At 34.8% G+C, this 21966-nt stretch overlaps 1 protein-coding gene across 4 annotated transcripts in view; it reads left to right on the top strand.

Annotated features, from left to right (window-relative positions):
* Window positions 1–21966, top strand: part of ghrhra (growth hormone releasing hormone receptor a) — a 53621-nt gene that overhangs the window by 21235 nt on the left and 10420 nt on the right. For all 4 annotated transcript variants that reach the window (NM_001131052.1, XM_073916758.1, XM_073916762.1 and 1 more), the window contains 8 exon segments: window positions 8306–8406; window positions 10541–10638; window positions 11707–11839; window positions 12693–12846; window positions 14004–14064; window positions 15288–15357; window positions 15439–15530; window positions 21218–21347. In NM_001131052.1, coding sequence (NP_001124524.1) covers window positions 8306–8406; window positions 10541–10638; window positions 11707–11839; window positions 12693–12846; window positions 14004–14064; window positions 15288–15357; window positions 15439–15530; window positions 21218–21347 — 839 coding nt within the window.

The raw sequence follows: 21966 nt of genomic DNA, 5'->3' as shown, positions 1-21966 counted from the left end.
CCAAACGTTGCTCAGCGACATGGACACCTCCAAATGATGTTAAAAGAGTCACACACTGTATTTAAAAGGCATAATTCACCCAAAAATATCATTTTTGTCTTCATATAATGCTGTATTCAGGGCCGGGAAATCTCAAGTGACGTGAGCTGCTGACTGTGGGTCTACTATCCATCCACCAATCCTCTATCCATATATCCACCCACCCATCCTTCCATCCATCCATCAGCCACTCATCTATTCACTCTTCCATCCATCATTCAATCCATCCATCCTTTTTCTATCCATCATCCACCCATCTATACATTCATCCATCCAATCCATCATTTATCTGACAGCATCCGCTATTCATCAATCCACCTATCCATCCACCAACCCATCTATCATCTACAATCCTCTATCCATCCACCCATCCATCCTTTATACTCCAATCCATCCATCATTCACACAACCATCTTTCCATCATTCAGTTCATCCATCATCCACCTATCCATTCTCTATCCACTTATTTATCTGTCCATAATCTATTCAGTCTTCTATCCATCCATCCATCCATCCATAATTTATCTACTAATCCATTCATCCATCCTTTATCTACCCACCCATCCATCATCTACCAATCCTCTATCCATCCACTCACCCATCTTTCCATCCATCCATTACCCACCCATCTATTCACCCTTCCATCCATCATTCAATCCATGCATCCTTTTTCCATCCATTCATTTATCCATCCATCATCCACCTATCCATACATTCATCTATCCAATCCATGCTTTATCTAACTATCCATTCTCTATCCACTTTATTCAGTAATCTATCCATCCTTTATCCACCCACCCATCAATCATTTACCAATCCTTTATCGTCCACCCACCCATCCTATGTCCACCAATCCATCCATCCATCATTCTCACAACCATTTTTCCATTGTTCAATTCATCCATCATCCACCTATCCATTCTCTATCCACCCATTTATCCATCTATTATCTATTCATTCTTGTATCTATCCATTTTTATTTACTTATCCAATCATCCATCCTTTATCCACCCACCCATCATCTACCAATCCTCTATTCATCTACCCACCCATCCTTCCATCCATCATCCAACAATCCTCTATTCATCCACCCATCCATCCTTCCATCCATCATCCACCCATCCAATCATCATTCAATCCATCCATCATCCATCCATCCTATATTTATCCTCTATCTATTCGTCATTCACCCATTCATTCTCTATCTCACTTTCCTTTGGCTTAGTCCCTGATTCATCTTGGGTTGCGACAGCGGAATGAACCGCCAATTACTCTGGCATGTTTTATCCAGCAGATGCCCCTCCCAACACTAAGAGTATCCTACATCATCTATCTATCAATCATCAATACAAGAATTTGTCCACCCATTTTGCCATACATTCATAACACAGCAATCCATCCTCTATCGACTTATCAGTCCATCCACCCATCCTCTATCCATCTACCTATCCAGCCATGCTCTATTCATACAGCCATCTATCCACCCACCCATCCACCTATCTTACTGTAGTTTGTTATGCATTGATGATCACTGCCGTCTCTCTTTATCATCAGCCGGTGTGACTCAGCTGAGCTTCAGGCTCATGTCATATGAAAGCTTTGTCAAACAGAGTTGCTTCTTGAGGCCTGGTGTTCAGTAAGCGTGGCTGAAAGCTGTCACAGTTCTACTTTACGGTTTGGTCTTGTAATAGCGTCCGGGTCACTAGTCTTTACAATTACAGGACTGTGATTTTACAGAATGTTTGAATATGCAGACAGAGAGTCACAGAGAGCCACAGAGAGAGACAACCTGTATATACATACAGTACATCCACTCAAATATTAATTCTGCAGCTGGCTAAATTTAGCTAATTAAATTTGCTAATGCGCCACTATTTCCCGAACATTTCTTCACATGGTAATTTCACAGCACACAATCATTTTGTATTCATGAAATGGAAATGTACTTACTCCATTTGCGTTGGGACTACATGAATAATTTTCATTGGAAATACAAAAGAGAGAGATGATGGACAGAGATTCGGTGCTCTTAAATGATATATTGGTAATTATTTAAATAACTTTTATAAAAAAGTTGTTGCATGCTAGATAGGGCTTACGATTTTGGGAAAATGCTATATTAATGCTATTCATTTTCTTGTCGGCTTAGTCCCTTTATTAATCCGTGGTCGCCAAAGTGGAATGAACCGCCAACTTATCCTGCACATTTTTACGCAGCGGATGCCCTTCCAGCCGCAACCCATCTCTGAGAAACATCCACACACACTCATACACATTAGCCTACCCAGTTCACCTGTACTGCATGTCTTTGGACTGTGGGGGAAACCGGAGCACCCGGAGGAAACTCATGCGAACACAGGAAGAACATGCAAACTCCACACTGAAACATCAATTGAGCCGAGGCTCGAACCAGCGACTCAGTGACCTTCTTGCTGTGAGGCGACAGCACTACCTACTGCGCCACTGCATCGCCTATATTAATGCTATATTATAAAATGTTCTGGTATATATTTTGCGATATGAATATAATTTCACCAGATGAATTGAATAGCTCTATTTGGAAAGGTTTTATTCATTTAGATAGATTAGGATGATCAAGTATTTTTTTTATGCAGTGTGTTTGCATAAAATATAATAAGTTACGAGCGTATATACTCACCGGCCACTTTATTAGGTACACCTTACTACTGTAGTACTGGGTTGGACCCACTTTTGCCTTCAGAACTGCCTTAATCCTTCGTGGCATCGATACCACAAGGTTTTGGAAATATTCCTCAGATATTTTGGTCCATATTGACATGATAGCATCAAGCAGTTGCTGCAGATTTGTCGGCTGCACATCCATGATGCAAATCTCCTATTCCACCACACCCCAAAGGTGCTCTATTGGATTGAGATCTGGTGATTGTGGAGGCCATTTGAGTACAGTGAACTCACTGTCATGTTCAAGAAACCAGTCTGAGATGATTCGCGCTTTAAGACATGGTGTGTTATCCTGCTTGAAGTAGCCATCAGAAGATAGTCATAAAGAGATGGACATGGTCAGCAAGGTAGGGTGTGGCGTTGACACGATGCTCAATTGGTACTAATGGGCCCAAAGTGTGCCAAGAAAATAAATATCCCCTACACCATTGTTGATACAAGGCAGGATGGATCCATGCTTTTTATGTTGTTGACACCAAATTCTGCCCCTACCATCCGAATGTTGCAGCAGAAGTCGAGACTTTTCAGACCAGGCAACATTTTTCCAATCTATTGTCCAATTTTCGTGAGCCTGTGTGAATTGTAACTTAGCTGACAGGAGTGGCACACGGTGTGGTCTTCTGCTGCTGTAGCCCATCCGCCTCAAGGTTGGACGTGTTGAGCATTCAGAGATGCTCTTCTGCAGACCTCAGTTGTAATGAGTGCTTAACTGAGGGACTGTTGTCTTTCTATCAGGTTGACCCAGTCTGGCCATTCTCCTCTGACTTCTGGCATCAACAAGGCATTTGCGTCCACAGAACTGCCGCTCACTGGATATTTTCTATTATTCAGACTATTCTCTGTAAACTCTAAAGATGGCTGTGCGTGAAATTCCCAGTAGATCAGCAGTTTATGAAACACTCAGAGCAGCCCGTCTGGCACCAACAACCATGCCACATTCAAAGTTACTTAAATCCCCTTTCTTCCTCATTCTGATGCTCGGTTTGAACTCCAGCAGATTGTTTTGACCATGTCTACATGCCTAAATGCATTGAGTTGCTGCCATGTGATTGGCTGATTAGAAATTTGTGTTAACGTGCAGTTGGAGAGGAGTACCTAATGAAGTGTCCATTGAGCGTACTAATACAATAGAGCAAAGATAAATGTTAAATAAACAATGCTTTATGGTTTTCTGGAAAGTCTAACAGTATTCAGGTACAAAAATTTAACAATCAAGCGTAAAATAACATGGTCAACATTATGAGTTATTTTAAAAAATAATCATTTTTAATAATGTCTTTATATTTTAATCTTTAAGAAATAATCTAATTCTGCAATGTGACTATTGCGGATACACACATTGCGATATTGATGCTCAAATGATACACACATTGCGATATCGATGCTCAAATGATATATTGTGCAGACCTAATGCTAAATCCTTGTAAAACGCCAGAAATTCAGAGTGACCAGAGTTTGACCCTGCCATCAGTTGTTTCATTTTCCATCTGTGAAATAACAAAATCAAGCTGTTCATATAGTGCATTATTCAGGTTCAGCAATCTCCAGTAAAATACAACCTTTTTGTTGAGCTACAGATCTAGTCAAGGCTGTGCATTAAAAAGCTTTGAAAGAAATAAACAAGATCTGAGGATTTTCAAAATCAATACTGACATGGAATGAAGCTAGCAGTGAATGTAATAATGGATCGTTTTTACCCAGCACCATTATATCCAGTCCTTACATGTGATCGATCTTTAACTTCCCAGTGCTTCCTTTGTTGTGCGTCAGTGACTTTTCAATGCCTTTCATAAAAAATAGATAAAAAAACATGATGTTTTTACAAATATGTCAGTCTCCTATAAACAAGAAGCATTTTTATAATCCACACAATTCCATCAAAGTTGTCTTTCAGTAAGGAATTAAAACATCTGTGTCTGACCCTAAACATTAAACAGCACATCTGCAGGATTAGTTTCCCTTTAAAACCCTGGAAATGTCGGATTAAAAATTCAGGACCGCTGGTTTTGTTAATATTTAAAATCCCATGGAAGTGCTTACAGATCAGGATGTTCAGCGGACACTTACAAACTGGTTTTAATGCAGACAGAATCGGCTCTGAGAGATATACAGTACAGTTGAAGACCAAATTATTAGCCCTCCCTCTGAAATTCTTCATTCTTTTTCAAAATAATTACCAAATGCTGTTTAATGGAGAGATTTCAACACATGTTTTGATTTGAGTTTCTTTCACCTTTGCCACAATGACATACATATTCCTTTACTAACACTATTACAAGATATCAGCAATAAAATATTCAACTTAAAGTGCAATTTAAAGGCAGGTTGGGTTAATTAAGGACAAGAGTGTTCTTCACACAAATAAAAAACCTTAATATTAACCTTAGCAGTTAAAGAAATATTCTAGGCAACAAAAGTAATAAGATTTTATCCAGAAGAAAAATATAATAGGAAATTTTCCAGCGTTAGGGCAGTCTGATGACTCATTGGTTAGCACTGTCGCCTCACAGCTAGAAAGTCACTGGTTCGACTGAGCCAGTTGGTATTTCTGTGTGGAGTTTGCATGTTCTCCTCATGTTGGCCTGGCTTTCCTCCCGGTGCTCCAGTTTCCCCCACAACTCCAAACATATGCGGTATAAGTGAATTGAACAAACTAAATTGGCCGTAGATTGTGAATGAGTGTGTGGGTGTCTTCCTGTACTGGGTTGCTGCCGGAAGGGTATCCGCTCAGTATAACATGTGCCGGAATAGTTGGTGGTTCATTCCACTGTGGCGACCTCTGAAATAGAGACTAAACCAAAGGAAAATAAATGAATGAATGGATGAATTCCCGCGTTATGGATGTGACATTTGCAGAAAAACTTGAAACATACATTCAAAGAGAATCTGCATGCTTACAGTATATTAAAACATTTGCTTATATTTTCTAAAACAGTTAAAGGATCTGTAAAATATCAATCTGTAAACGTGTTTTATTATTTAATTGGGGGAAATAAACGTGTTATTAGTGGATGTGACCAAAATGTTTTGAGTTTACTATAACAAGATTATTATAGATTTGCATTTAAATGATGTTTTATTGCAGTACTATTTTAAAATGTGCTGTTAGTTTGTTCAGTTTTAGTTTGTTTAATTAATGGTTCTGTTAGATTCAGTTTAGTTTTCATATTGTGAACGCAATTTTGTCAAGTTATTTATATATTTATCAGTTTTCTCGCTACTGGGTTTTGGCTGGAGGGGCAACCACTGTAATAGTTGGCGGTTGATTCCGTTGTGGCGACCTCTGATAAATCAAGAGACTAAGCTAAAGGAAAATCAATGAATAAATATTTAGTAATTTCAGTTTTTATTTAATAATTTTATTTCAGTTAGTTTAGCGACTGTTGTTAGTTTAATTTAGTTTTAATGTCCGTAATGGACGTCTGTCCATTACAGATGTGACATTGGCACTTGTGTGGCTAGTAATAAATGATTTAAAATATACTAAATAACATAAAATAATTTAAAATTGTTGAAAGACATTTTTCAGAATTTTTAAAATACAAACCTACACAAATCCCCGTACATTTTTGCATTTATGAGAAAGAAAGCTTTGTTAAGTCATAATGATTCGCCCCCCTTTATATTTTTCCCCAATTTCTGTTCCATTCACACAGGGCATCAGCTTCAACGCTTCCCATTCACTTTGAAGGGGTGATGTCAGACATTACCGAACTGCATTGTGGATCCGTCGGCGCCGCTGCAGAGGCGTTGCTCGCTGCAGAAGTTGGGACTTGCTCAACTTTTCAAGCGCTAACAGAAGCTTCAGCCAATCAAATCGCTGTATGCAAATACACCAGCTCAGACAGTGGCCTATTGGTGACTAATTTCATTGGCTGCTATGACGATCGCATCAGCCCCAACTTTAGACACGCACTCTGTCAAGCATTAACGCTAAAGCCCCATGTGAATTGGGCGTAACAGAGAGAATATTTTTTCAACACATTTCTAATCATAATAGTTAATAACTCATTTGTAATAACTGATTTGTTTAATCTTTGCCATGATGACAGTACATAATATTTGACTAGATATTTTTCAAGATAGTATTATTCAGCTTAAAGTGACATTTAAAGGCTTACTTAGATAAATTAGCCAAGTATATTAATGGTTTGTTCTGTAGACAATTGAAACAAGATATAGCTTAAAGGGGCTAATAATTTAGTTTTTAAAAAGTAAATACTGCTTTTATTCTAGCCGAAATAAAACAAATAAGACTTTTTCCAGAAGAAAAAATATTATCAGACATACTGTAAAAAATTCCTTGCTCATCATTTGGGAAATATTTGAAAAAGAATAAAGCGGAGGGAGGCGAGGCAGTGGCGCAGTGCACGTTTGCCTCACAGCAAGAAGGTCGCTGGGGCGCTGGTTCGAACCTCGGCTCAGTTGGTGTTTCTGTGTGGAGTTTGCATGTTCTCCCTGTCTTCGCATGGGTTTCCTCCGGGTGCTCCGGTCTCCCCCACAGTCTAAAGACATGTGGTACAGGTGAATTGGGTAGGCTAATTTAATTGGGTAGGCTAAACTTAGTGTGGATGTTTCCCAGAGATTGGTTGCGGCTGGAAGGGCATCCGCTGCGTAAAAATGCCGGTTCATTCCGCTGTGACAACCCTGGATTAATAAAGGGACTAAGCCGACAAGAAAATGAATGAATAAACAGGAGGGCAACTGTATGTGACAGATGTGAAATTGGCACTTGTGTGATAGGAATAAATAATATAAAATATATTAACTAGTAGAAAATTATTTGAAAACGTTGACAGACATTTTTCAAAAATGTTTATATACAAGCCTACACAAACTATTTTACATTTTTTGCTCTTGAGTGACTAGAAATAAATAATATTGTATAGCAGGGGTGTCCAAACTCAATAACTGCCATCAGTTGTTGCAGGACACTGGCCTTCCAGGACCGAGTAGAGAAAAAACCTTCGTTATGTATGTAACGGATGCGACATTGGCGCTTATGTGACTAGGAATAATAAATAATATAAAATAACAAGAAATCATTTGAAAATGTTGACCGACATTTTGAGTGTGTTTACAGTACAATACAAGCTTACACAAACAACTTTAAAAGGGTTTCGCTATATGTATGGAACCTTTATACATTTTTCCATAGCAAGTTTGACGTTTGCATGGAATTGCTCATCTCAGACATCCGAATCATGGGCAAAAAGCCGACAGTGTATAGCTCCAGGAAACTCACCCAGCAGCCGACTCCAGTGATCGTGTTTTCCCTAAAGCATTTCTCCAGGCGTCTGCAGGTATTTCAGGAGCTGTTTTGAAGAGGGAATTGTGCTTACGCTCTGTGAAATGAGGCCTGATCAGCAGGAGTCAGAAACAACTGACAAACTTAAGACTTATTTGTCGCTCGAGCGTATGAGATTTTAATGACTGCTCATTATGTGGTCGAGTTTTTAAGTGCTTTTCTCAAGCAGCAAGGTTTGGTGAAATGTAAAAAAAAAAAATAAAGCACCCGAGGGAACGATTTAAAAACCATAATGCTTTGCTGTTTATTCTTCAGGTTTTATTTACAGGAACTGCATGTCTAATGGCTGGACGGACCCGTATCCGCCGTATGAGGAAGCCTGTGCTTTTGAGGATGATTCAGAGTCTGGGACTGTGGTGAATATATATTTATATAACTATGCATGCATAATTTAAAGCGATGGCCATCATTTTTGAAAGCATTACCTGTTCGGAGAGGCTCTGTTTTTGTGTGTGTGTTGGACTTGGTCACTGTGTTTGTTTTGATGCTTTAAATTCCAGCTTTAATTTGTTTCCTGTCGTTTTTCCTCTTTTTTAATTACAGTCTGTTGAGGATTTATTGAAAAATAAAGCAGGTCATTGGACTCTATGTCAATGCCTAAGTAAATAAATAATAAGGAATAATGCATTCTAACTACCCCAATATCAAAAAAAAAAAAAAAAAAAAGAACACATCAAAAAAGGATAACTAATTTGATGTCATAACTTTGACTTCTATTTGGCATCCACGCATTGATGGTTTATTGACCACCAAAATAGTGACATAAAAAAGTATTATAATATACGAAAAGTTTTATTAATCTGAAAGCTGCAATTACAAATGACAATTTTACAATGGAATTGGTGTCCCAATAATTCATGTAAACTATTTTTATGTTAAAACAACATCATATTGACACCTAATATTGGTGTCAAAAAACATCAAATTGACAACTTAAAAAAGATTGATGTCATTTTAACTTCAAAGTAAAGTTTACATCAAATTGATCACAGGGTGTCCGCGGGGTCTTAAAAAGTATTAAAGTTGATAAATCAATTATAAGAAAATTAAGGACCTTAAAAGGTATTAAAAAGTCGTAATCACATTTTTACGAGGTCTTAAATTTAGTTCATGAATGTTTACCTCAAAAAATATATATTTTCCTCCTTATATTAAAAATAGCTTGCTCAATCCATGCGGTTCGGGCCGGGGCATGTCTGGCTAAGCTCCTTTGTCAAGATGATGTCACGTAATTTGCGACAAACGCAGGAAGGTGATGTTTCGCTCTCCACATGTAGCGAAACAGACAGCAAAATGCTATTTTAAGGACGGAAAAACACGCTCTGCGCCATGGCGCATGGTCTAACAGGGTTGAGCTTATTCTCTTAATGAGTTCTGGGTGGGTTTTGAGAATAAACCAATTAGAGTCTCATCTCATTCCCTTTAAGAGTCAGTTGTGTCGCGCTTGCGTCGCACATGGTGTGTAAAAACTGAACGCTTTACTAGCAAGAAAACAGTTAAACAAACCATCTGCAGCAAGAGAATGAGAGATGAATACAACTTTATGATCCGTATTATATAAAAAGAAAATCTGTCGAGGAGTGTTTTAAAAATAAAGCCGGTCATTGGACTCTTTGTTTATGCTGAAGTAAATGAGCAATAACGAATAATGCATTCTAACTATCCCAACAGCAAAAAAAAAAAACACAATAAAAAACATGTCAAAAGTGCTAATCGATTTGATGTCAAAACTTTGACGTCTATTAGACATAAATTAATGCCCCTTTGATTGGGCTGGGAGATTAATCGATCAAATTTTTTCGAGTAAATTTTAAAAATTATTTTCTCTACCGCATGTGTAGGTCCACACGGAATCTGCGCGCGCAGAATTCCGGAAATTTTCTGCATATTTTCTGCATATTTTCCGCAGAATTCCGCAGATTTCTGCAGATTTTTAGCCCATTATTAATTCTGTTTATTTACTTGAGTAAATGTGTAAATCTGAATTTATTCAGTTTTTATTCAGTAATTTATTACTTTTTATTTAATATATTAAGATGTAAGTTATGATACTCCGCTGGATACTCCCAAAATAATTCCACAGAAATCCGCAGTTTTTTAGCAAAATTCTCAACAGAAATAGCAAAAAATGTCCGCAGATTCCGTCTGGCCCTGCGCATGTGGAATCACATGACATTGCTCTGTTAAGGCTTGATTTATACTTCTGTGGGCCCTTTGCAGCCACATTTGATCACTGGTCAGGTAGGACGATGGACCTATTCTTGAGCGTAGTGTATGAGTGTGAATGAGTGTGTATGGATGTTTCCTAGAGATGGGTTGCAGCTAAAAGGGCATCCGCTGCGCAAAACATGTGCTGGATAAGTTGGCGGTTTTCATTTGAAAGGGTTTTCATTGGTATAGTTTTATTCAGAATCACTTATTAGTTACTGACAAATCTGTTGTGCTTGAAATGCATTAAGTCTTTTTTGCTCTTTGCATTTATTTTTTCAGACAACCTACTTATCGACTTTAAAACAGCTTTACACCGCAGGATACGCAACATCGCTAATATCACTCATAACTGCAGTCATCATATTCACATGCTTCAGGTAAAGCTCTTATAACTTATTTTCATGATTTACAAAAAAAATTATATATATATATATATATATATATATATATATATATATATATATATATATATATATATATAAAAATACAGTTGAAGTCAGAATTATTAGCCCACCTTTGAAATTTTTTTCTCTTTTTTAAATATTTCCTAAATAATGTTTAACAAAGCAAAGAAATGTTCACAGTATGTCTGATAATAGTATTTTAGTTTACAATTTAATGTAAATAATTAATTTAATAAAATAGGTTTAAGTTAATTTATTAAAATAGCATTTAAAAATACTTTAAATTGTTTTTAGATAAAAAAAATGAAAAAAATGAAAATAAAATAAAGTAATATTTCAATTACTTAAATGATTTTTTGCATATGGGAATTACTAGCAGAATTTATTTATTACAACAACTTTAAAACTAATGAATTATTTTAAATATTTTTTTTTATTTGGGTTGGGCGGTATGAACAAGGTTGTATTTCATATAATATTTATATTGTTTATAAAAAGTCCTTGCTTCATTTAACATCGCAAAAAATCGTTTAAAAAATGTGAGAATGAAAACTGCATCTACAGTTAAAGTCAGAACTATTAGCCCTCCTTTTTTATTTTTTTTTACTTTTTAAAATATTTCTCAAATGATGTTTAACAGAGCAAGGAAATGTTCACAGTATGTCTGATAATATTTTTTCAAACCATTATTATTCAATAACCTGCCCAATTACCCTAACCTGCCTAGTTAACCTAATTAACCTAGTTAAGCCTTTAAATGTCACTTTAAGCTGTAAGGAAGTGTCTTGAAAAATATCTAGTCAAATATTATTTACTGTCATCATGGCAAAGATAAAATAAATCAGTTATTAGAGATGAGTTATTAAAACTATTATGTTTAGAATTCTTCTCTCCGTTAAACTGAAATTGGGGAAAAAAATAAACGGGGGCAAATAATTCAGAGGGGCTATAATTCTGACTTCAACTGTATATACATTTATATATTGAGCATGCAATCTATACAATTCCATTTTAATGTATAGTATTGGTTGTCCATTACAGGAAGTTCCACTGCACCAGAAACTACATCCACATCAATCTGTTTGTGTCCTTCATCCTGCGGGCCAGTGCGGTTTTCATTAAAGACACTGTTTTATTCTCAGACGAAACGCAAGATCACTGTTTAATGTCCACGGTGAGTGCTTTACAACATTAAACTCTACACTGTTTTATTATCATTAGTTTCATTTTATAATTATTTTCATGTTATCTTTTGGGGTTGCGGGGCGCAGTGGGTAGCATGATCGCCTCACATCAAGAAGGTCACTGGTTCGAGACTCGGCTGTGTCAGTTGGCATTCCTGTGTGGAGTTTGCATGTTCTCCCCAGGTCTCCTCCGGGTGCTCCGGTTTTCCCCACAGTTTTCCCCACGTGTTTTCCCCACGGTATAGGTGAATTGGGTATGCTAAAATTGACCAGTGTATTTGTGAATGAGTGTGTATGGATGTTTCCCAGTGATGGGTTGCAGCTGGAAGGGCATCTGCTGCATAAAAAATAGGCTGGATAAGTTGGCGGTTCATTCCGCTGTGGCAACCTCAGATTATTAAAGGGACTAAGCCGAAAAGAAAATGAATGAATGTTATCTCATGTATATATGTTTTTTTTTTTTAAATATTTCCGGAATGATGTTTAACAGAGCAAGGACATTTCACAGTATTTGCTATAATATTTTTTCTTCTGGAGAAAGTCTCATTTGTTTTATTTCGGCTACAATTAAAGCAGATTTAAATTTTTTAAACCATTTTAAGGTCAATATTTTTAGCCCCCTTAAGCAATATTTGTTTTCGATTGTTTACAGAACAAACTATAGTTATACAATGACTTGCCTAACTAACCTAATTAAGCCTTTAAATGTCACTGCAAGCTGAAAACTAGCAGAATGTATATATTTATTTATCAACAATAACAACTCTGCTGCTGTGAATTCAAAGTGTTGGATGTTGAACAGATATGACGTGTCACTATGTGTGTGTGTGTGGTTGTTCTCAGGTGTTGTGCAAAAGCGCTGTGACTTTTTTCCAGTTCTGCATCCTCACCAATTACTTCTGGCTGCTGGTGGAAGGGCTTTACCTGCAGACGCTGCTCGCGCTCACCTTCGTCTCGCAGAGGAAATACTTCTGGTGGTACATTCTCATCGGATGGGGTTCGTAAAACCTGAAAAACAGCACAGAAAAAAAAACACAAGCTTCCAGGAGAGCATTAAAGCATCAATTCATTAAAAATATATTGTACACATACTGTAGATACTTTTGGAAGCGGACATGCGAAACTTCTGCTGCATTCGCTTGCATATGAATGGAAGTCTCTGCGTCAAAATATGCAGTGTGACCACAGCTTAAGCATGTGGTGATGAGATGAGACATGAGTCATATAATGAACCAAACAACTTTTTCCAACAAGCAGAGAAACATGCCAATATACAGAAGGAGCATGTCAGTGTCAGATGTCAGTGTCATTCACACAACTGCTAAACACCATCTGGTAACACTTAAAATTAATGGAATAAGCATTCATTTTCAACATCAGATGTAACATAAAACTCTAATTAAGAGGTCTGCATCTGCATCCCAATCAGATTTCTTGCGGTGCGGGAATAAATTTCCGAATAAAGCGCTGGAGCGGTCGGTAACTCCTGAGCGAGCGAGCACGCTTATGTATGTGTGTGAATTAGAGAATGTGATTCTGTGTTTAGATTGTTTGTTGCTGTCTGTATGTGTGTGAATGAGAGAGAGAGTTTCGTGCTGTCTATGTGTGTGTGTGTGAATGAGAGAGAGCGTGATGCTGTCTTTGTCACTTGCTTGGTGCTGTGTGTTTATACAGACACCTTGTTATAGGCTGTCTGGATTCTGCACCCCCCCCCCCCCCCCCCCCCCCCACCACGGAATGGATGCGGCGGGTGCAAAATGGGGCGGGGCGGGCAGCGGGACAACAAATGCTGAATATAAGCAAGAGCGGTTAGGTTCGGACTAAAACCTGGCGGGAGCGGGATTCAAAATTTAGTCCCGCGCTGATTTCTACTCTAATGCACATCACTGAACGGAAAAGACTACAAAAAACCATGGTAATGTCAACAAAAAGCATAAAAGTCATGTCAACAGAGGGAATTCTGGCAGGGAAAAGTCAATTTATGGTAATAAAGTCACCAATTACCATCTGCAATTGGTGAAAATCCGTTTGTCCCTCTTGGTAAAATCTCTCCACATAGGGTGGTTTTGTCACATTATTGTGATCTGCTATGAAACTTGTGCTGTTAATATGGAGAAAGTGAGTGTTTTTTTGTTTTTTTGTTTAATTCTGCAGGTGTCCCATCAGTTGTACTTGTCGTGTGGGTTTTGACCAGACAGTTCTATGATAACAGAGGGTAAGTCAGATTTAAAACTTTAAAATCAATTGCATTCATTTCGTCCTCAACTCTATATACTATTACAACCTTTTTACCTTGTTTACATGACTTTCTTTTATGGCAAAATTCTATCATACACTGAAAAAAGGGTACAGTTGAAGTCAGAATTATTAGCCCTCCTGAATTATTAGCGCCCCTGTTTATTTTTTTCCCCAATTTCTGTTTAACGGAGAGCATATTTTTTCAGCACATTTCTAAACATAATAGTTTTAATAACTGATTTATTTTATCTTTGCTTTATGATGACAGTAAATAATATTTGACTAGATATTTTTCAAGACACTTCTATACAGCTTAAAGTGACTCTTAAAGGCTTAACTAGGTTAATTAGGTTAACTAGGCAGGTTAGGGTAATTGGGCAGGTTATTGAATAATGTTGTTTTTTTCTGTAGACTATCGGGGGGAAAAATTAGCTTAAAGGGGCTAATAATTTTGTCCCAAAAATGTTTCTTTTAAAATTAAATTCTTCTTTTATTCTAGCCGAAATAAAACAAATAAGACTTTCTCCAGAAGAAAAAATATTATCAGACATACTGTGAACATTTCCTTGCTCTGTTAAACATTGTTTGGGAAATATTTTAAAAAGTAAAAAAATCAAAAAAGGTGGGCTAATAATTCTGACTTCAACTGTAGATGCAGTTTTCATTCTCACATTTTTAAATGATTTTTTGCGATGTTAAATGGAGCAAGGACATTTTATAAACATTATAAATATTATATGAAATACAACCTTGTTCATACCGCCCAACCCAAATTAAAAAAATATATAAAATAATTCATTAGTTTTAAAGTTGTTGTAATAAATACATTCTGCATGTAATTCCCATATGCAAAAAATAATTTAAGTAATTGAAATAATACTTTATTTTATTTAGTTTAAAATTTATTTATTTTTTATCTAAAAACAATTTAAACTATTTTTAAATGCTATTTTAATAAATTAACTTAAACCTATTTTTATTAAATTAATTATTTACATTAAATTGTAAACTAAAATACTACTTAAATAACAGTTAAACATTAGTTTTATTACTTAAAAAATATTTTTAATTTTAAATTTCATTTATTGATTATTTTATACATTTTATAAAAATAATAAAATGCATTAGGACATTATCAATAAACAAAACAATTGCAATAAATAAATAAATGAGTCATTAAATATTGATTTCTCATTGCAGATGTTGGGACGACACAGATAATATGAACATCTGGTGGATCATTAAAGGACCGATCACCGCTTCTCTGTTTGTGAGTTATAATTGACAACATTTAAACAGATTTATCAACAGAAAACGATGCTCCCTCATATATTCCCCATCTGTCTGACAGGCTAATATCATCATCTTCCTGAATGTGATTCGCATATTGGTTCAGAAATTGAAAAGTCCTGGAGTCGGGGGCAATGATACGGGTCACTTCATGTGAGTATGATTAAAAACTGAAGACGTGGCTGAAAATTAATGTTTTGACTGATTTGATAATGCTAAGTAATTGAGAAACCAATCATTAAACTGCATTGTTCTGCATTAATTCTTCTTTATTAAAACATGTGGTTGTCTACAATGACCTGAGCTTATGCTTATTTCATAAGACTTTTTGTCTAATATTGGCTTAACGCTGAGAAAACCTTTACAGAAAGTCACATAAAACTTTTTATTCATTTATTAGTTTATTTCAAACATTTTCTTGTGAAACTTAAGAGTGCTTGACTGTGCAAAGCTTGTCATTATGACACTGGGTGGTCGACATGGCGTTCATAATGGCAGCTAGATTTTTTCAATGTGTTAAACGGTAATATATTGTAAAAAGAAATATATGCATTTTGTAAAATATTCTTTGTAAAGTGCTCATTTCTTTAACGTTTTATTGTGTTCCTCTTATTTAAATATTATTTATTTATTGTAAACACTATACATTTATATTTATTATTTATTTAAATCACACAATTAATTTTGTTTTAAATCTTATTTTAGTCCAGTATTATTTATTCATCAATTTATTTATTTTTATTTTCCTTTAATCGTTTAAAACACATTTTACTTATTTTATTATTTTTTTAAACAATAAAATATTTGTGTTCTTTATTTAAATGTTTTTTAAATGTTTGTTTTGTAATAAATTATTTGGAAAGTGTTATATTACATTATTTTTTTACACCATATACTCTTTTATATTTATTATTTATTTCAATCATATTTGATTTATTTTTGAATCTTATTTTAGTCCACACTTATTTACTCACCAATTAATATTTATTTTTTTAAATTTTTATTTTATTTATTTAAAACAGATTTTAATATTTTATTCCTTTTATTTAAATAAAAAATATTTAAATAACAGTAATAATTAGTCAAATGTTCTTTAAATATACATTTTGTAATATATTATTTAGAAAATGCTCATTTCTATAACATTACATCATTTGTGTATACACTATATACTGTTATATTTATTATTTATTTAAATGGAAAGGCAAGTTTATTCATATAGCGATAGTAATACACAATGGTAATTCAAAGTGCTTAACATAAACAAAGATAAAAGACACAAAAAAATTATTAGAAATGATTAAAACAAATTACAGATGACATTTTATTTAATTTAGGTTTTAAATTTAATTTTAGTCATATTTATTCATAAATCTATTATTTATTAATAAATATATTTATATTTATATTTAATGATTTAAAACACATTTTACTTATTTTATTATTTTATTTAAACAATTAAAAGAAATAATAGCTTTATTTATTTAAATGTTATTCAAAATACAATTTGTAATTATTTGGAAAGTGTTAATTTCTATTACATTACATCATTTTTATACACTATATACTCTTTTATATTTATTATTTATTTAAAACATGTTTTATTAAATTTATTTTTAAATCTTATTTTGGTGCACTATTATTTATTGACCAATTTACTATATTTTAATCTTTTTATTGCTTTTTTTAATAAAGCTTTTAATATTTTGTTCCTTTTTTTAATAAAGATTTTAATATTTTATTCCTTTCATATAAATATCATTTATTTATATAAATAAGTTATATGTTTTCAAATGTTAAATTTACATTTTGTACAATTTTGTTTGGAAAGTGCTAATTTCTATAATTACATAATTATACACTATGTACATATGTATACACATATATACATAAGTATACACTAAAATGTATACACTAAATATCACTATATTTATTATTTATTTAGATCACACAATATTTAATTTAGTTTAAAATCTTATTTATAAATCTAGTATTATTATTTATTCATCAATTTATTACTTTTTTATTATTTTATTTATTTCATTATCTTTATTAAAACAATAAAATAAAATAATAGTTGTATTTATTCAAATGTTATTTAAATATACATTTTGTTTATATTATTTGGAAAGTGCTCATTTCTATAATATTACATCTTACATGTTTTATATTAATTCAAATCATATTTTATTTATTCTTAAATCTTATTTTAGTCCACTATTAATTATTTATCAATTTATCATTTGTTTAATTTTTCATTTATTTATTTAAAATAGATTTTAATATTTTATTTATTTTATTTAACTGTAATATATATATCTAAATACTAGTTCTATCTATTTAAATTTTGTTTTATTATTTAAAATTAAATAAAAAGTGCTCAGGGGTAGCTTAAATAATGTGTCGATGTCCTTTGGGTAAGGAATTCATCAGAATACACAGCAAAATCAGTTCAAGGCACTCAAAAAATTAGAAAAAAATATTTAAAAAATATATTATTCATATTTTGTTCAAATATTTTGCCTTGGACTGATTTTTGCTGTTATTTTATTATTTATTTAACCACATTTATTCATTCATTTTCTTTGACAGCCAACTTATCCAGCATATGTTTTATGTGGCGTATGCCCTTCCAGCCGCAACCCAACACTGGGAAACACCCATACACCCTCTTGCATTCACACAAACATACACTATGGCCAGTTTAGCTTATTCAGTTTACCTGTACCGGATGTGTTTGGACTGTGGGGGGAAACAGAAGCACCCGGAGAAAACCTATACCAACACGGGGAGAACATCACACAGAAACACCAATTGATCTAGGCTCGAACCAGCGACCTTCTTGCTGTGAGGCAATCGGGCTAAACACTGCACCACCTTGCTGCCCCATTTAAACAACATTTTATGTAATTTCGTTTTAAATCTTATTTTAGTCCAGTATTACTGATTTAGCAATTTCTTATTTTTTAATTCTTCATCTATTTATTTAAAACAAATTTGACAAATTGTATTCCTTTTATTTATATATAATTTATTTAAACATTAGTTATATTATTCACATTTTACTTTAATCAATTCATTGAATGTGTTTTTAAAGAAATTAATTACTTATTTGCATTAACATTTAATACATTTATTTACATTTTATAAAATAAAAATAATTGTATTTTAATATTCATTTATTTAAAAATGATCCATTTTAAATAATAAAAATGCAAAGTAACTTTTTTGTTTAAAAAGTGTTCCTTGTTTTTTTTGTGTGTAGTTTCTCCCAGTTTGAAGCACCTATTTTTTTACTGCGCATGTAGAGAATGTCCTTTCCTAACCCTGAAAAGACAGCACAATTATATCTGCTTGTAATTTAGCCTCAGCTGAGAGCAGGTTACTGCAGACTCAGACAGATGGCATGTGTTAATGTGAGAGAAATGCACATCTTTCGATCCTCCGGAAGATGTTTGTTGAGTAGAAAGCGCTGCCAGGTCCTGCTTCATGCATGAATGATGGTTCACATCAGGGTGAGCTTCTATTTTAGGTCTCGTTGTGTTTTAATACCTGCCCTGAACTAATGCGATGTATATGCAAAGACCAGGAGAAATTGCATTTAGCCTATTACCCAGCAGCGTGTGCCTTTCCGAAAGTGCACATCTGTCTCAGAGATTTGATTTTCTGTTATTTAACTTCATACTGACGCTGGGTTTGACCTTATGCACTGTAAAAAAAATCGATTTGTGTTGGGAAAGCATGAACGAATTAAGTTAACTTATTATTTTTTTACTAATTTAAGTGGATTTAACATTAAACAATTACATCGTCTTAAAGAATCCTTCAAGAATTGTTTCTTCAGCTCATTTTAAATAAGTAGTTTTTAAAGTGGTGGTTCAGAGTGTATTTTAAGGCTTGGTTTTGTTTATAAGATTCAAAGCAATGTGTGTTCATGCTTTACAAACCACATTATGTTTTCATACATCTTATTTTAATTATATACAGCTACTCAGCCCTGCTGAAAAATCCAGCTTAAACCAGCCTAGGCTGGTTGGCTGGTTTTAGCTGGTTGACCAGGCTGGTTTTAAAGGGGTTTTGGCCATTTCCAGGCTGGTTTCCAGCCATTTCCAGTCTGGTCTTAGCTGGTTAGGCTGGAAAATGACCAGCCAAGTCCAACTAAAACCAGCTTGACCAGCCTGGTTTAAGCTGGATATAGCTGGTTTTGGCTGGACTCCCAGCTTGGCTAGGCTGGTCAAGCTGGTTTTAGCTGGTCATCTCCCAGCCTGACCAGCTAAGACCAGGCTGGAAATGGCTGGAAACCAGCCTGGAAGTGGCCAAAACCCCTCTAAAACCAGCCTGGTCGACCAGCTAAAACCAGCCAACCAGCCTAGGCTGATTTTAAGCTGGATTTTACAGCAGGGAGCTAATCTGAAAACGACTATCATATTTCCTAGTTCATCCGAAAGCCTGCACTTTCTCTCTGATTGTGCTCTGATTGGTCAGCTAACACAGGGGTTTTCAAACTTGTAGGACCCCTACGCCACCAGGCACCCCTCCCTCTAGACCACAGATGTCAAGCTCAGTTCCAAAAGGGCCGCAGCTCTGCACAGTTTAGTTCCAACCCTGATTTAACACACCTGATCAAACTAATTGAGTCCTTCAGGCTTGTTTAAAACCTATAGGTAAGTGTGTTGGAGAAGGGTTGGAACTAAACTGTGCAGGGCTTCGGCCCTACAGGAATTGAGTTTGCTCTAGACAAAACCCCTGCTCTAGACAAAATTATAATGCATGTGCAAACAGCATTCACATATTACTTGCTGCGTTTTCAAGTGGATAGAATTAACTACATTGAAACAAATATACAGCTTACCTGATTCAGTGTGATGGCTGAGCCTTTTTCTGTGAGGACAACATGCTAATCTGTGGTCGGATTCCTGACACGACTATCCGTAAATCATCTTCCACTGTCAATAAGCGTGAGCCATAGCATACTTGCTAACCACTGAGCCACCGTGTCGCCTTTTTAATTTTTTTAAACACCATTTTAAGTACAAAATTATTAGCCCCTTTAAGCTTTATTTTTTTCCCGATAGTCTAACCAACTTACCCTAACCTGCCTAGTTAACCTAATTACCCTAGTTAAGTCTTTAGATGTTACTTTAAGCTTTATAGAAGTGTCTTGAAAAATATTTAGTCAAATATTATTTACTGTCATCATGACAAAGATAAAATAAATCAGTTATTAGAAATAATTAGAAATTAAATAATCCTTTAATTGTTGAAATGTCACAAAAATCTGACATCTTTTTATTGCTTTGAACTTTATTTTAATTCATTGCATGCTACAAAATATGTATTTTTATGTATTATTTTTTATGTAAATCTGTTAAAGGTGATGCACACATATGTGACCCTGGATCATGGACCACAAAACTAGTTTTATGTTTAAAAATATCACTTTTTATGCCTAAAATCATTAGAATATTAAGCAAAGATTATGTTCGATGAATATATTTGATAAATTTCCTATTGTAAATATCTCAAAACCCATCTTTTAATTATTAAAAATATACATTGGTAAGAACTTTGGACAATTTTAACAGTGATTTTCTCAGAATTGTGATTTTTTGAACCGTCAGATTCTAGATGCATTAATCTTGTTAAATATTGTCCTATATATACACATTAATGGAAAGCTAATTTATTTTTAAACTTTTACATGATGCATCAATTTCAGTTTCCAAATAATCTCACAGGTTTTGTGTCACAAATACTGTACAGTATGTCTAGTAGCTCTGCTCTGTATTGTCTGTTTGAAGTCACGAATATTGATTGATTATGTTTTGGTAATCTTACAGGAGACTGGCCAAGTCCACACTGTTTCTGATTCCTCTGTTCGGGATGCACTACACTCTGTTCGCCTTCCTGCCAGAAAACACTGGAGAAATAATCCGCTTTTACATCGAGCTCGGCCTGGGCTCCTTCCAGGTACAGAACAGTTCATTTATTAAGAGGCGGCAGCTTAAAGGTCTTGTGGAATTAAAATAACGCTTTTAGGATGTTAGTATCACTATGTGAAGTTTATTTATAAACTCATTTCGAGAGGATCACGTGCTTATGACTGCTAGCGGCTGGATCTGCATTATCCAATTCACAATGTTACAATCAGACGACACCTAAACTACTATAAATACCCTGGGATGTCATTCCACTGCTATCTTCGTTTTGAAGAGTCCCCCCTTCCACCCCTACTCCTCCTCCTTCCTAGATGGGTGACACGGTGGCCCAGTGCGTAGCACTATTGCCTCACAGCAAGAATGTCTCTGGTTCCAGGCTTTACCAAACCAGCAGACATTTCTGTGTGGAGTTTGCATTTTCTCCCCGTGCTCACGTGGGTTTCCTCCGGGTTCTCCGGTTTCCTCCCACCCTCCAAAAACATGCAAATTAAGTTAATTGACTAATCCAAATAGGCACCATAGACATGCACCTATTATATAGTTATCTCCAAGAGCAATCTCTTGCTGTTCATTGGTTACTACAGCAGGGGAGTTCTTGAGATCTACCTGAGCTCAAACTCCCCTCCCCCCTTGCAACGGGAGGGAGCCCC

Source organism: Danio rerio, chromosome 2 (assembly GCF_049306965.1).
Source record: "Danio rerio strain Tuebingen ecotype United States chromosome 2, GRCz12tu, whole genome shotgun sequence".
In the NCBI taxonomy this organism is placed as follows: Eukaryota; Metazoa; Chordata; class Actinopteri; order Cypriniformes; family Danionidae; genus Danio; species Danio rerio.
The sequence above is the reverse complement of the archived record's forward strand: the minus strand, read 5'-3'. Positions and strand labels throughout refer to the sequence as shown.